Source organism: Drosophila suzukii, chromosome 3, assembly GCF_043229965.1.
Source record: "Drosophila suzukii chromosome 3, CBGP_Dsuzu_IsoJpt1.0, whole genome shotgun sequence".
NCBI lineage: Eukaryota > Metazoa > Arthropoda > Insecta > Diptera > Drosophilidae > Drosophila > Drosophila suzukii.
Window position 1 is genome coordinate 84,267,004 of NC_092082.1, and position 17,071 is coordinate 84,284,074.

The 17,071-nt window shown below is 41.6% G+C and overlaps 2 protein-coding genes across 16 annotated transcripts in view; both read right to left on the reverse strand.

Annotated features, from left to right (window-relative positions):
- Fur1 (Furin 1) overlaps positions 1-17,071 on the reverse strand; it is a 141,058-nt gene that overhangs the window by 53,986 nt on the left and 70,001 nt on the right. For all 7 annotated transcript variants that reach the window (XM_065866427.2, XM_036818708.3, XM_070996895.1 and 4 more), the window contains one exon: positions 1,716-2,586. In XM_065866427.2, coding sequence (XP_065722499.2) covers positions 1,716-2,504 — 789 coding nt within the window. In that variant the 5' untranslated portion in view covers positions 2,505-2,586. The remainder of the gene's footprint in view (positions 1-1,715; positions 2,587-17,071) is intronic.
- The window catches only part of Muc96D (Mucin 96D), a 200,641-nt gene continuing 186,347 nt past the window's right edge, over positions 2,778-17,071 (reverse strand). For 8 of the 9 annotated variants that reach the window (XM_070996898.1, XM_017077381.4, XM_070996900.1 and 5 more), the window contains exons 2-3: positions 5,362-5,399; positions 2,778-5,300 (exon numbers count right to left, since the gene is read on the reverse strand). In XM_070996898.1, the coding sequence (XP_070852999.1) occupies positions 2,974-5,300; positions 5,362-5,377 (2,343 nt within the window). In that variant the 5' untranslated portion in view covers positions 5,378-5,399 and the 3' untranslated portion in view covers positions 2,778-2,973. Of the gene's footprint in view, positions 5,301-5,361; positions 5,400-13,790; positions 13,795-17,071 lie in introns of those variants that run through there. The other variant, XM_070996904.1, reaches the window with a different exon arrangement.

Sequence of the window (17,071 nt, forward strand, 5' to 3'; positions counted from 1 at the left end):
CGCGGCCCCAGAGTCCGGCCATCTGCCTCGCAAAACGCCGGAGATCTTGGGTCTTTCGTCCGCTTCGACTAGTTCAGAGTGCTAACAAAAGTTTTGTGTGCGCGCCCCCTCATAAATTGAATTTTCCGCTTTTTGTTTCTGGCAATTAAGTCAATGGTCGAAAGAGTACGGGGCGCCATTGTGAGTGATACTAATTTCCATCGACACGAAGGCTACTTAAGTCGCGGCGGCCATACACCCAATCCATTTCCAACCCGGGTTTTTCGCTCGATCCGCCAACAAAAGGTAGAGCCCTATAATGGAAATCGACACAGTTGAGCTTTTCGGTGGCTCGGGCTTTTTACATCAGCCACCTGCGATGTTCCTCAATTGAAAAGCACAAATGCCGGGCTCCATTTGGAGCTCAGACAGCGGGAGAGCAGGACTTAACCCTTGGCAGCCGCAAAAATAACTGTTTGGAATGCATTTTACTTTCAAATGCCCCATCGGATGGTAAATGTTCCCGATAGTTGTTGCTATACACGAGCAGAAAAGTAAGTATAGATATTTTAACATTTGAAAAAATGTTAAAAAAATAAGGGTGTCGATAAGTATGCAATAAAAATGAACGTCGTATTTCGCAATGTCTTTCGGAATAAACATTTTTTGTAGCATACTTTTATAGACCTTTTTGTGTGATTCTATCACCCTAGCGATTTCTGATGCTCCATCATCATAGAAAAAATTAAATAAATTTTTACAAAACAACACCATCAATGATTTCTGCCTGTGTAGCTTAGAGCAAGCATCTGTAAATCCATACTTAGGAGCACTTCTACTACCGACCCACATCTATCCACCATCTGCCTTGTTTTATCGCAAACGATGCCATTACAAGGCGATTTGAGCTCCATTTGTGCTGGCCATTCCCATTGCCAGGATAACTTGACAGTCACTTAGCGGGTTCGCGTCTGTGTTTTCGAGGGAAGTAGTGGAGTGCAGAGATCGGAGAAGCCGAAGGTGTGTGTATCAAAGTAGCAGTTGAAAGTACATGGTCGAAATGCTTTCGGATTAAACTTGTCCGGCGGCAACACCTGTGCCCGCATTTCAAACCCCCTTTTTCCTCCTTCAATGTTTTCAGTGACTGACTGACAGACAGACAGGCAACCAAGCAAAGCTGCTGGGTGGTTCAGAGATGCAGAGGTTTCAAAGGGAGGACACTGATTTAAGCTGAAGAAACTTTGTCCAGTGCTGTTCCATATCAACTGATATGCTTACCCCCAGAGCCAAGTGTGCTTCTTTCCATAACGAGAAACTTTTCTCCTGGGCAACAAACTTTTAATAGTCTCACATTTGAGTGTTCTAATCATATGCTAAACTGGCTAACGACTCTCACTGGATATTGCTTTAGGTGTTGGCCAGATCTTCTTTGATAAATGAAGCAGGATATTACAAATGTGACTGGGTTTTGATAAGAAAGAAAGACTACTACTTGGAATTTGTGATTCACATTAGCTTTTACAGAGTTTTTTAGTTTTGAGGAATCTATGGAGCTTTTGATTTTTATATTTTTTTGAATCCTGTTACTTTATAAGAAACATTTAAACTGGAATATCTCCTTTCGCTGACTAAAAAACTAGTTTAGAGGATCTATGAAACCATCACTCTTGATATTTTATTTTTATCCCGAGTGCTAAATAAAAAATGTTAAAACAGGAATATCTTCGTTTACTCACCTTGCCCAAATTGACGAAACCGTGATCCTTGGCCACATCATCGGCCATGCCATTATCGCCATTCGGTATGTGAACCGCCCAGGTGTGGGTGTAGTGTCCGACGATTTGGTTGTTGCTCCCGGAACTTCCCGATTGGCCGTACTTCCCGCTGTTGGGCGTTAACTTCGCCTTGCCCCCCGTCTCATAGTCGAGAATGTAGGGCGGCAGCACTGGCGACTGGCCATTTGGATCCACTTTGAGTGGCGATGACGGTGGCTGCGGCGGTGGTGCAGCTGGTGGTGCGGGCGGGGATGAGGTCGATGGTGATGAGCCGCTTGCTGATGATGCCGCCGTTGCCACACTTCCGGCCACGAAACCGACATTAAAATTACATAAAAAAACTACGGCACTAAATTGCAGAGCTAACAGCAATACAGCTTTCGTTTTCGCCAAGTGTCTGCTGCTGTTGATGCATCTGCTTCTGCTTTTGCTGTTGCCACTAAGTTTCGGTTTGTGGTGCGTTAAAAAACTAGTTTTGAATAAATTGCAATCGAAATTGAAATTTCCTATATCACATTCAATGATTGTTTGTTGTTCTTCTTCTTTTTCTTCTCTCTGCCGACAACTTCTGGCAGCATGTGGCCCTAATTGTCGAGCATTTAATTTGTTGCTTTTGCTTCTGTGTTTGTGGCTGCTGATGTTGCTGCTGTTGCTGTTGCTGTTGCTGCTTCTACAATTGCTGCTGCTAATGTTGCTGCTATTGATGTTGCTAGTTGGCTGCCTGCTCCATCGCACGACGTCGTTTTTCATTGTGCGTGAGGATTTTTCCAATGGTTTTTGTGCGCGTTGCTCGGAGTTCTGGCTGTAAGTGGCTCAACGTGTGGCTGTGAAGCTGCAATCCAAAAAAGAATAAACACATCTGGTTAGTTAAATTATTATTTAATTTTTGAAATTAAAATTAATTTAGAATTTACAAGGTTTTTATTAAAAATACTAGATATGTAATTTTGTATGTATTTTAAAAGTTTTCTCTTTGAAGGCTATTCATAAAATATATTCCCCCAAATGTCAAGAAAAAACTCATTGTTGATTAACACTTTGTGCCTCAGAAAATTGAAGAGAATCACAACATATATATTTTTTTTTGCCTTCTATAGGCTTTTGCTTTTTTTAAGTGCATGTTCAAATAGTGCTTCTACAATTATTAAATGTTTCGATCCATATTTGGTTGTCACATTTCCATGAAATTGTTGGCATCAGAACTTGGGCAAGTTATCACTTAGGACTGAACACAGCTGGTGTTTTCGGGGAGATCACAGATGCCCTTCTGTCCGTTGAAGTATCTATCACCACAGCTGACCTTCAGGGCGCGCTGGTGGCGACAGATGTAGTAGTCGTTGCACCGCTCGGGAGATGCCATCAGGAATCCATCGGGTTTGCCGGAGCAGGAAACCTTGATCGCAACCTCGGAACTGGCGGAAGAAATACCCGCCCATTGGGCCACTTCCCAAAGAAGGCGGTGGACAGGATTGCGGCGGACGGGATTACGTAGCGAGTGGGTGGCAGCCAACGCCTTCGCGGCTGTGGGGCAGACAGTTGTTGTGGCGTCGGCGCATTTGGTGGTTGTTGTTTTGTCAGCGCATTCGGTGGTTGTAGTTGTTTTGTCAGCGCATTCGGTGGTTGTAGTTGTTTTGTCAGCGCATTCGGTTGTTGTCGTGGTAGAAGATGTGGTGGTTGTTGGGGCACATGTCGTTGTACTTTTGGTAGTGGTTGGGGCACATGTCGTTGTACTTTTGGTAGTGGCTGGGGCACATGTCGTTGTACTTTTGGTAGTGGTTGGGGCACATTTTGTGGTTGTCGTTGTGGTAGTGGTTGTTGTTGTGGTCGTCGTTGTTGTCGTGGTAGTAGTAGTGGTGGTTGTGGTAGTTGTTGTGGTAGTCGTTGTGGTTGTCGTTGTGGTGGTTGTCGTGGTAGTAGTAGAGGTAGTTGTTGGGGCACATGTCGTTGTAGTTGTGGTAGTGGTTGGAGCCTCAGTGGTTGAAGTAGTCGTAGTTCTTGGGGCACATGTTGTTGTAGTCGTTGTTGTTGTGGTAGTTGTTGTGGTTGTCGTTGTTGTCGTGGTAGTAGTAGTCGTAGTTGTTGTCGTGGTAGTACTAGTGGTGGTTGTTGGGGCACATGTCGTTGTAGTTGTGGTAGTGGTTGGAGCCTCAGTGGTAGTCGTAGTCGTAGTTGTTGGGGCACATGTTGTGGTAGTTGTTGTGGTGGTTGTTGTGGTTGTGGTCGTTGTTGTGGATGTCGTTGTGGTTGTGGTCGTTGTCGTGGTAGTAGTAGTAGAAGTGGTTGTTGGGGCACATGTGGTTGTGGTTGTGGTAGTGGTTGGAGCCACAGTGGTTGTAGTAGTCGTAGTAGTTGGGGCACATGTTGTGGTGGTCGTTGTTGTTGTCGTTGTGGTTGTGGTTGTAGTTGTGGTTGTGGTTGTCGTTGTGGTTGACGTTGTGGTTGTTGTTGTGGTAGTACTGGTGGTGGTTGTTGGGGCACATGTTGTTGTGGTTGTGGTAGTGGTTGGAGCCTCTGTGGTTGTAGAAGTCGTAGTAGTTGGGGCACATGTTGTGGTTGTCGTTGTTGTGGTCGTTGTTGTTGTGGTGGTTGTTGTTGTGGTTGTGGTTGTAGTTGTGGTGGTGGTTGTCGTTGTGGTTGTGGTCGTTGTCGTGGTAGTAGTAGTAGTGGTTGTTGGGGCACATGTTGTTGTGGTTGTGGTTGTGGTAGTGGTTGGTGCCTCAGTTGTTGTAGTAGTCGTAGTAGTTGGGGCACATGTTGTGGTTGTCGTTGTTGTTGTTGTTGTCGTTGTGGTTGTGGTTGTGGTTGTAGTTGTGGTTGTGGTTGTGGTTGTCGTTGTTGTTGTTGTCGTGGTAGTACTGGTGGTGGTTGTTGGGGCACATGTTGTTGTGGTTGTGGTAGTGGTTGGAGCCTCAGTGGTTGTAGTAGTCGTAGTAGTTGGGGCACACGTTGTGGTTGTCGTTGTTGTCGTGGTGGTTGTTGTAGTGGTTGTGGTTGTAGTAGTTGTGGTTGTGGTTGTCGTTGTGGTCGTTGTCGTGGTTGTAGTAGTAGTGGTTGTTGGGGCACATGTTGTAGTTGTGGTAGTGGTTGGAGCCTCAGTGGTTGTAGTAGTCGTAGTTATTGGGGCACATGTTGTGGTTGTGGTTGTTGACGTGGTAGTAGTAGTGGTGGTCGTTGGAGCACATGTTGTTGTGGTAGTAGAAGCTCCAGCGCATGGAGGCTTGGTTGTGGGCTTCACGCAAGGTGGTGCAGTGGTGGTGGCTCCACTGCACGGTTCAGCGGTATCCCGGATAGACTGCTGTGCCACTGGCTCCGTTACAACCCCCTCGACGCAACCAGGGTTATAGGACACGCAGCTGCGGACCTTGAAGTCGTAGTACCTGGGACACGAATATTCCTTGGCAACGCCGTTGTGGCACTCATAGAACCTGGAGCAACTTCCGGGCACCACAGCCCGAATACCGTCGGCCTTGTTGCGACACAGAAGATCGGAAACGCTAGCACCGCTGGAGGTGCTTGCAAAGACTGCAATGAGCAGCAGGGCAAAAGCTGTGGGACCAAAAAAGGATTCGTTAGCTCCAATTGTTGGCTTCATTGCGGATTCGGTTACCGTATATATTCCTCATGTCTGTAGATGGTTGAAGTTCACTTTTCCCAGACTGAGAAGGTTCTGTGGCCATTTGAAGCAACTGGCTCTACTATTTATACCGCGCAAAATGTTTTAATTTCCCAAAATACTCATTAGCCAATTGGTTAACGAAATTTCGCGATAGATACTAAATTATTAACAAGATCTGTATCGCGTTCTCTCTTATCACAATCAACGGACGCTTTCATTAACAAGTTATCTTTATTTTACGTTATGTGTTTTTTGAAAACTGAGTCCCATTCCAGAGTCCTTTTGGGTAAATCGACAACGAATAATATAAATATTTTTTTTACAAATATTTTATTAAAATCCATTTGTAATTTGTAATCTACAATTTTTGTAAACTTATTAAAATAAATAATTTAAATTAGGAATTTTAATTAAAATTAGGAACCTAGAACAAAGTTTGTGGGCTTATCAAAATTCTTGAGAAATTCGCTATTTTGGCAACATGTTTTGCCGGGAAAAAAAATATTGGATGCTTTTTTCAATGCTCAAATATGCTCAAAGTTATCTTGAAAGTCAATGTGAAACCTTCCGTTTCGTGTATTACATGGGTGGGCCATTTATATTTTGACTCGTGTTTAGGGCTCCTAGACACATTTCGTATCTTCTATCGAACGGCATACGGCTAAAAGCACATATGATATTTTAGCTATGATATATATGATATTTAGCTATCACATATATATTTTAGCTATTTACAGCAACTTAATGCACCATTATTTAAGCGAAACATCAAGAAGAATAGATGGAAACACAACACTAAGAAAGATAATTACCCTGAATTTGCAAGCCATGCGGTTATTTCCTGGCCCTAACCAATTAAGCTAACAAATCGCCTGCAACTGACACATTCAATTTGAGGCTGCTATACAAAACTTTTGGCTTATTACAAAAAATACAAATATGCCAGAACGGGCGTAGTACAAAGGCAAAATATGCACACAAGAACTTTTATCTGCTATTAATTGGGGGATGGCAACAAAAAGAAATATTGATTGCCACTTTGCGTCGTTAGCGAGGAAGGCCATTTGAATGTTGAATGTTGACAAACAGTGCCAAGCCAGTGCCCAGAATGGATTATGGCCCAAAGGGGAACTGTTGGCCAAAAGCCAGTTTCGCATTGATTGTCACCCGTGGACAAGTTTCGATTGCAAATGAGAATCAACGCGGAGCTGGAGTAGAGAAGGATTCGATAGAGGATGGAGGATTCGAAGCTTCCGACTAATGCCACTGTCAAAATATGCCCATGACTGATGATGGCCAGAGGCCAGTGCATTGACGGGCATATTTCATCTATTGATAGAGGATTTCTGGATTTGGCCAGTCACTCGGCCAGAAAGTCGACCGGAGTCGGGGGCGTAATTAAAGCGAGTGACAGCGGAAATGCCAAGCACAAGGAGATGGATCGTTTTTGGGTTTGGGGGGATTTCGGCGGTGGCCCGAAGTGTAGACGATGTGTTGTTTGGACGGATTTGACGGGCGGCGACGGAAGCCGTTTGGTGTGCAGTGTTCGGGCCATGGTAATCAATGGCTAAGTGGATAGGAAATTGAATTTTGTGTGGGGATGGCTTTCAATCGGCCATAGCCTAAAGCGAAATGATTTTTCGTAATCTGCACAAGATCTCCGCTGGTGCTCTTAATACCATTAAAGCTGCTTGATGGGTTTTCGAATGGGTTTAATTTATATTTGCTCTGAATATTAATATGTTGTTTAGTTTTTTCATCAAAGAGCTGCAAATGGAGCATACTTTTATCATTTCTTCTATACATTTCAACATTTTTATCTCCAGACAAATCAACTGATAACAAAGATCGTGTGACCTTGCACTTACCTATCTTATCAAATCGTTCCAAAAATATAAACGTTAAATGTTGTATTTTTTCGGTAGGTTTCATTTAGACCTATAGCTCCCAAAAAAAAACCCATATTTTATTTATTGAATTGTAATCCTCTAACATTTCGTGCAGGATTTTTCGCCATTTCTTACTTACATTCATTTTTATTTACTAACAGTTCGAAAGCTTCATTTCGTTCTTCATGAAGCTCTCATTGAAAATTCAACAATAAACTCTGTGAGCTGAAAAAGTGAAACTCATATTAGAATTTCAAAACTGACAATGTGCACTTCTTTTTTCGCTGCAGCTCACTTTCTGGGCATTGAAATGGACTGTCAACGTACTGCTTCACCTCTCTGATCCCATCGAAAGCCGATGCACATGAATGCACAGGCCAAAGGAGCTGTTGGATGGTAAAAACGGAGGAGACCGGCGACTCCTTTACATTGACTGTGCACCTTTTGTGCTTGAACTTCCTTCCGCATTGAGTCGTCGTCAACACCATGCCCTGCACCCAGTACCCTGCACCCTGCATCCTTCGTCCTTCGTCACCAGCTTTGACTTTGACTGACGGCATTTGTCAGTGGCAGACACAAAGTAATCATTACTTGGCGCACTTCCACAGCAGCTGCAGCTTCACCTCGTCCATCCGCCCCGCAGGCCCACTAAGCGTATACTTAATAATAAGAAAATAAGTGCCATGTCAACGAAGGCGTGGCAGGAGGTCGGTCTGAGACTTCCTTGCTCTTCGCTCACATGCTAACGAAAAGTGGAAAACGGTGTCAAAGTCACCGACAAGAGGCAGAACTAGTTGGCTGATGAAAGTTGCAGGGCGAGAAAAGTGGCGGCGATGAGTCGAAAGTGTATGGTAGTGGAACAACACCAGCAACGCGACCTGACAACTTGAGACAAATTGAAGCTTTGTTTTTCTTTATAAGGGGTATGCGGCATGGAGGACCGATCCGTTGGTCCTTGGGGTCGAAAGAGCTTGACAACCAATAAAGTGCTGAAACTAGTTAAGTTCCAGTTCATGGATTTGAGCAAACAAAATAGAGGTTGATTCCGTTTCTGTCGGATAAACGTATAAAAATGTGTGTTTAGAGGAAGAATTATAGACTCAGAGTACTTGTATATTTACTTCTATGCTATGTGCTGGATTTAACTTCCCAAAGCTAAGGTATCCCAACACTTTCTCACCTCTCTTTTGCATTTCAAGCAATTTGCTTAAGTCCTTCTTACATCCCTTAGGTTTTTCGCATCATAAACCGATCTATTTTCACTCAGCAAACAAAGCTAGGTTAGTCTGCAAAAAAACAGTATTCCGCCCACAAAAACACACAGCAATCAGAAATCACTCAAATGTCCAACAGAAATCCTTAAATTGCTTAAACCACAAGCGGCAGGAAAAGAAAAGGAAAACAAACGCAAGAAAATAAAAGAGCACATCATAGAGAGATGACAATGCCAGGCATCGGTTTAACAGTCCTCGAGGCATTTTTTGGGCAAATAGACCGACACTTGGCTGCTGCTTTGGCATCCTTTGTGGTTGCTTGCCCTAAAAGTGTTGTTAGTTCCTGTGGATCGCCGTTCTATGCAAAAATGTCGTGTCAAATACAGGACTGAAAGGGCTAAAGAGCACCACGATACCAGAATACAAGGATACCGAGATGCTAGGATGTGGGGGAAGCAGCAGCAAAAACACATTAAGCCAAGGAAGAGACTGCTGCTGCTTCTGTTCGAGAAAAAAAAGGAGCTGCAGATGAAGCAGCCGTAGTTATAAGCTTAAAAGGGCTACAAAACTGCAGGCGAGAAGTCAAAAGGCAGCATATACACTGCAAAATTTTATGTTGGTCATCATTAATCTTAAACTTCTAACTTATCTATATTCAACATCCTAATTCTTACCTAAACGAAGCTCGTATGGTCACACTGTGCCTTTAGTTGGGACTTGACCAATCAGTTAGTTGCATGGTCACACTGTCTTTGAATTAGAAGAAAACTTACATTAAATTTTTGAACACTTTTTTCAGTGGAGGCTAAGCTCCTTTGTTGCTTTGTTTGTGTGGCTGCATTTGTCTTTTGGCCTCGCTTTTAATGTGTTTCGTGTGGTGGATTGAGGTGGGCAGCTCGTGTGGTGGCTTGTGTGTAGTAGTTTTCCGCAGTTTTCTGCTGGTGGCTTCACTTGTTTAATGATAGTTCCACAAAGGCAAATATGCACTCTCTAACACGCGCTTGGCTTTTACTCCACCACCCACTCAGCCCCTCAAAACCAAGCCCACAGCCACGGTTTTTTTTTTATCGCGGCCAGCAACTGGAGCGCAAAGTCAACAACAAAACAGCCTCGGTTAACGCCCGCAGAAAAGCGACTGAAGCCCAAAAGAAGGCTAAAAAGGAAAGAGCCCAGCCAAACAAAATGCCGAACAAAAAGCCATGGCAAAGTGTCAGAGGTATAGAGGCATGAGGGGTGCGGAGTGGAGGTGAACCATTTTTTCACAGCGTATTAGCACACGATCGCCAAACAAAAGGTGTTGCATACGTTTTTGCGGCCAGCTAAATGCATGGAAACGCCATTTGCCATTTGCACCTGCCATAGAGCACAGGTATGCGGTGGTGACTGTACCAAGTAGGTTGCGACAGGCCACACCAAATGGCTTTGACAGATGACGGTGTGAGAATTTGCACCGGGGATTGGCCAGAGGCTGTCAGGTCGTGTTAGTTTTTGGCCAAATCAGCAGGACTTTCGAGGGTTACCTTTGATGTCAACAAGCAAAGATGTACAGTTGTGCCAAAAATTGCCAGTTGGTGAGGAATTTGCCATGAAAACACGAAAAGTTCTGTATGCATCTAGCAAAAATGTAGATAAAAATTCTCATATAATGAAGAATCCATTTAAAAATTGGTTTCAACAGCATTGCGATAATATTTTTCAGACTTAACTGAGTAAAAAGAATGCCAGTGCTCTTGTGGTAGTTTACAATTTATTTTAAAAAGCATTACTATAATTAAGAATACTTAAAGATAATCCGGTATTTATTTAAAAGTCATAAAGAAAATTGAATGTAAAATCAACCACGCATATTATTATAAAATCTCGGTCGTCAATCAATCATTTCCCCTGGTGAGCCTTAATTTACCTGAGCAACAATAAAATTAAAGTTATATTAATACCCACATTCGTGCGGCAATGAAACTCACGAATACTCGCAATGGCGATCTGTAGGATAATGGTATCGTGTGCTTTTCGGACCAACGGATTTTTAATTATTTCGCATTGTTTGTGCACCATACGTATATATACATATATCTTTTCCACCGCTGGGTTTTCCCCAACTCAGGGTAATGCAAATTTCGACCGGGCTTGAGTATCGGATTGCTTCTTAATGTGCAAACAACGATGCGCATTAAGTGAGGCCCTGAAAAATGGGTGAGATGGGTGGGTGAAATACCCGGTGGAAACGCCTTGCGGTATGCAATGCAATTTGAGTGCCTCGCTGGCATTAATTGATTTTGCATGGTCACTTGCAGTGTCCGAGGCGTAAGATAAATGACCAAGGATTGCAAAAATGTATGGGGAAAAGAAAGGAAAACGGAAAGAATGCCGCCAATCCCAACATGTGTCATGCCGATGGAAGGACTTTTCCCCAACTTTTGTTTCTCATGCTTTTCTTTACCCTTGCATTTGCGAAATTAACTCTCCAGGTGGAAAACCGTGGGCGGGAGGGCACTCCATTCAGCGGGATCTGAATAACGCTTAATGTAAGCACCTGGCGGGCGGGTAAAAAAAGAGAGAGGAGCTCCTAAAAGTATGCGAAAATAAAAAGGTCCATACAAATTTCATTCAAAACAAAAGACGCCAGGAGGCAAGAGCCAACAACAACAGCACCTACCTCAAGTGCAATCCGACAGTAGAAGGGTTTGGGGAAAAAAGAAATGAAGAAAGAAGTACCCTTTCTGACAGCTCTCCATCCACTTAATGACTCCCTCAACTGAACTGAATTCTCAACTTCTGTTTGCTGCTCATGTAAAACAAAGCACAATTATGACTTCTTTTTGAACAGTTTAAATGCCCAGAAGGCAAGGGAAAGTTTAAATACCCTGAAAGGTGTGAGATGTGAGAATTATGAAAGCTTAATTAAACATAAACATTTAACAGGCAACTATGTTTATGTAATTTTTTTTTAAATATTTGCGTTCTATTAGTTTATGCCACAAGACGTTTAACTTATTTCCATACTTTACACATTCTAAAAGATCTAGTTTCCTTCAGCAAAATTCTATGCCACTGCAAACTTATGCTCCACTACCGGAATTCAGAAAATTTCATATTTCCCCTAGACTCAACAAGTCGCATGGCAACCCCTTTTTACCCCGGGAAAGGCTATTAAGCCATCCAGAAAAGTCAGTCTCTGCTACAGGATGTGGCAAAAGCCATTTCTTGCAACAGTTGCAACGCTCTCGGCGGAAATGCAGATGGGTAATGCAACACCGAGACAGGTGGGCAGCCCAACGATTATGATGCTCCCGACAACGCTGACGATGATAATGATGATGTTGTTGTCGAAGGAGGTTTTTTTTTTTTTTTTTTTTTTTTTTTTTATTAATGTGGAAATTTTATTCTTAGGATTAGCACACTGCTACCCGACTGGCAGCTTAATCTAATCTGTTTTTTCAAAAATAGATACAATACTTAGTCTAAGGGTTCCTTAAGGCAAGAAATAATTTCGTTATTTTTAGTTATTTGATATTAATATTGAGGGTGGTGATGTTGCTAGGTCAAAATCCGGTCCGGTAGGTCTTGAGGGTGGTGTCGAAGGAGGTAAAGATGATCCGGAGGCTGATGAAGATGGAAGTCATGGTGGGCAAAGGGGCGGACAAAGAAGAGGAAAAAACTGGAGTCAAGACAGGCAAAGTGCACTCCTTGCATCTTTATTTTCTGTGATGGACTGCATTAACATTGACAATGATGATGAAAATGTTCTTTAGTCAGAAAGTCTCGTAGTTAGGCAAATAATATATTAGGAAACGGGACTTTGTCTTTAAAAATAAAATGGCTTACTAATTTTATCCCTTTTATATACTTTAAAAAGGCGGTATTTTAACTTTAAAGGAACAATAAAAGTAGGAAATAACTCTTCTATTTTGTAACAACTAAAATGTTAAACAAATTACCAATACAAATTCATGAAAACTCTTGAAAATACAAACATTGCCTTTCTATTTTTAATCAAGTCCTACATTTTGATGCTGTGGGGACCTTTAAATAGACCCTTCACCAATATCACATTCACCCTTCACATTTGCGGGCCATCTCTGGCTAAATCGCTGTTTTTGTGGCTGAAATTCTGTGGGGAATTTTCGTGGAGTTGGCAAGCGGCGAAGCCAAGTGTAAATCAACAAATCAACAACTTAATATGCGCAAATTTTTGATGCCAACTGCAGTTGCAGAACCGCCAAATACAAAAACGCGAACAACACGGCGAGTAATCCACATGGTGTCTGGGGAGTGGAAATGGGCACGGGGATTGGGGATTGGAAATGGTACTATAACAGGGACCTAGTGGTGCTGATGGCTCTGGCATCAGTTACCCCCGGGAGCAATGGTTACGGTGGTGCCACCGAAAATCCAGAGCCAACCACCGAGTTGCAGGTTATTAGTATGCACAGCTTGCTGCATACTTTCAGGGACCTTGTTCGCAAAATTTATGCGTGTCTATTCGCTCATGCTCTCCGTCTCTTTCACGCCTATCCGTCTCTTTCTTCTCTGCCCAACCCGTCTCTCTCTATCTCACACCTTTTGGCCTGCATGGCGCCCGTTCGCCGATTGTCGTCATTTCAATTAAGCCCGGCGCCGAAATGTATGCAATGGATGCTTTTTGTGCGGATTTTTACCGATTAATTTTTCATTATTATGCCAAGTGCTCGCAGGGGAAAATGGAGATGTTGATGGTGGTGAAGAGAAGAGGGGGCGAAGCAGGGAGCACCCAGAGGCCAAAGAGTGAGACAGCCGAGTTCACGCACAACAAATGTGCCAAAAGTGGCAAATGACAGGCCCACCAAACAGCCTTACACACACACACATATATACACTGGCGAACAAAGTTTTCAATGCGCTAATAATTTTTGCACGCCCCAAAAAATATGCAGAACATTTGTTTGGGGGGCCTGCCAAAGAGGCGAACATATATATTTTACGAGATTTTCATGGAAATTGCTTGCTCAAATGGATAATCCAAAGCAAGTTCATGTGGGGTTTTAGTATTCAACTGCAACGGAGGTCACATTAAATCAAGATGTCATTTTTAATTTTTTTAAAAGCTTTTGTAATACGTTTTTACATATTTATTAGAGATGATGTGAGATAAAACCAATTTCAAGTTCGAACACATGCACTTCGAAATTCCATAGCTTTAGTAATTGGATCCCGATTTTGACGTGTGATACCTCTATGGATTCGTGGTTGAATTCTCTAATGATCTACATCAAAATATTTCTTTTAAGCGAGGGTCAAAAATTTTATCCCATTTTCATGTTCGATTTATCCGTAATTCCAATGGCGTTCCCAGTGGGAAGCCAAAACTGCACTTCTAGATTCCATAACTTTATTAATTGGATCCCGGTTTAGACGTGTGATACCTCTATGGATTCGTGGTTGAATTCTCTAATGATCTACATCAAAATATTTCTTTTAAGCGAGGGTCAAAAATTTTATTCCATTTTCATGTTCGATTTATCCGTAATTCCTATGGCGTCCAAAACCGCACTTCTAGATTCCATAACTTTAGTAATTGAATCCCGATTTAGACGTGTGATACCTCTATGGATTCGTGGTTGAATTCTCTAATGATCTACATGAAAATATTTCTTTTAAGCGAGGGTCAAAATTTTAACCCATTTTCATGTTCGATTTATCCGTAATTCCAATGGCGTTCAGAAAGGGAACCCCAAAACTGCACTTCTAGATTCCATAACTTTATTAATTGGATCCCGGTTTAGACGTGTGATACCTCTATGGATTCGTGGTTGAATTCTCTAATGATCTACATCAAAATATTTCTTTTAAACGAGGGTCAAAATTTTAACCCATTTTCATGTTCGATTTATCCGTAATTCCAATGGCGTTCCCTGTGGGAACCCAAAACTGCATTTCTAGAATCCATAACTTAAGTAATTGTATCCCGATTAAGAAGTCTGATACCTCTATGGATTTGTGGTTAAATTCTCTAAAGGTCTACATTAAAATATTTCTTTTGAGCGAGGGTCAAAATTTTAACCCATTTTCATGTTCGATTTATCCGTAATTCCAATGGCGTTCAGAAAGGGAACCCCAAAACTGCACTTCTAGATTCCATAACTTTATTAATTGGATCCCGGTTTAGACGTGTGATACCTCTATGGATTCGTGGTTGAATTCTCTAATGATCTACATCAAAATATTTCTTTTAAACGAGGGTCAAAATTTTAACCCATTTTCATGTTCGATTTATCCGTAATTCCAATGGCGTTCCCTGTGGGAACCCAAAACTGCATTTCTAGAATCCATAACTTAAGTAATTGTATCCCGATTAAGAAGTCTGATACCTCTATGGATTTGTGGTTAAATTCTCTAAAGGTCTACATTAAAATATTTCTTTTGAGCGAGGTTCAAAATTTTAACCCATTTTCATGTTCGATTTATCCGTAATTCCTATGGCGTTCAAAATGGGACCCCAAAACCGCACTTCTAGATTCCATAACTTTAGTAATTGGATCCCGGTTTAGACGTGTGATACCTCTATGGATTCGTGGTTGAATTCTCTAATGATCTACATCAAAATATTTCTTTTAAGCGAGGGTCAAAATTTTAGCCCATTTTCATGTTCGATTTATCCGTAATTCCTATGGCGTTCAGAATGGGACCCAAAAACCGCACTTCTATATTCCATAACTTTAGTAATTGGATGACGATTTAGACGTGTGATACCTCTATGGATTTGTGGTTGAATTCTCTAATGATCTACATCAAAATATTTCTTTTCAGAGAGGGTCGAAATTTTAACCCATTTTCATATTCGATTTATCCGTAATTCCAATGGCGATCAGAAAGGGAACCCCAAAACTGCACTTCTAGATTCCATAACTTTATTAATTGGATCCCGGTTTAGACGTGTGATACCTCTATGGATTCGTGGTTGAATGCTCTAATGGTCTACATTAAAATATTTCTTTTAAAGTATGGTCAAAATTTTAGTCTATTTTTATGTTCGATTTATCTGTAATTCCAATGACGTTCAGAATGCGAACGCAAAACTCCACTTCTATAGTCAACAATTATCTTATCCGACCACTGCTAAAAGCAGGTTCTTAAGTTCGAACAAAGCCACGGAAGGAAAAGCTAGTTTCTATATAAACCGGGAAAATGCAGCCATATAAAGCAAACCCCTAAATTCGCTAAACAATCGTAAAACAAACAAGGACTTTGTCAAAGCAACCCATGCTGGAAATGTCAATAAAAATTAACAACGAAAAGCTGAAAAGCTGCGCCAAAGCCCACCGCTGGCCGCAGCAACAAACAGACACCGTCGCCCTATACAACGCCCACTTAACCCCACTCCAAACCTACCCCACCCGAAACACCACTCCATTTCATCGGGTCGTAGGTGTACATAGTTGGTGCGGTGTCTATGTAATTTAGACAATTAGAAAGTTTACGCCTGTAACAATTTCCGACTACTTCTTGTTGTTGGTCTAAAGTTTTTCGCTTGTTTTGTCCTTGTTATTTGCATGACAAATAGGGGTTCCGAAAGTTGACCATGTTCTGGTATTGCTTGTTAGTAGCTCAATGGAACCTCATTGGGCTTAGTTGCGTCTGCAGGGTCTACAGCCCTGTTATACTTGACAGTTTCATATTTGCACAATACTTCATAATCAGTGGCTGGATTTTAGCCCTTTGCTCCTGTTTTATGCTGATGCAGCAAAAAACGCGAACGCGCAAATTCCTCTTCAATGCGCCAATTGTGTGGCTCGAGTGCAGAGCTTAGTGTCGCCATATTGTCGGGATAACTGGAAAATCGGAGGATAGGATGGGACTTCTACTACGCGGATCCCTACTCATGCATATGCAAATATCCAGTGGTAAAACCCACTATAAGTGGCTAAATTGCACAAGTAAACAATTTTTAAATGCAGCTTTATTCCCGGTTTAAGTCGCTAAATGAAACAAACCGCTGACATTTTGACACTTGCAAAAAAAAGTGTGGGTAAAACTCGTAATAGAGATTAGGTGTGACCTAAAAATGTCTAGATTTGTATCTCAAATATTTTATTGCAATAAGTGCTGTCTCACATACACTAATTAAAAGTAAACTCCTAAAAAAGTTTTACCAATTTTTGTCTGCTATCCCAAAGTAATCTCAACTAAAATAAAACTACTACCAAAATAATAAAGTAATAATGGGTAGACAATTTGCATCCATTTGTACGTGTTATTTTTAAGCTCTCATTTTCCATTTAACACACTTTTTACACCATTTTTTTGTTGCTGTAGAGAGCTGCAATTCCGCTGACTGCAGAAACACTAATTTTCAGTTATTAGCGAAATGTCAAAACAAACGACAGCTTCCATTTAGCAGTTGCAGAATTTCCCAGCGGGTTTTTTTCCTTTTCTAGTTGACATTCATTTTTATTTGTTGTGTAACAATTTGGTTTGTTAAATTGGTAAAACACGGAAGGAATTTTTTCCTGAATTGAGGTCATAACATTACACTCGAATTGAGTAAAAAAGAATTTCAAATTAATTTTGAAACGTATATTTTCATTAAGAGCAAATTGTTTTCCCAAAAGTTCCTTCAAT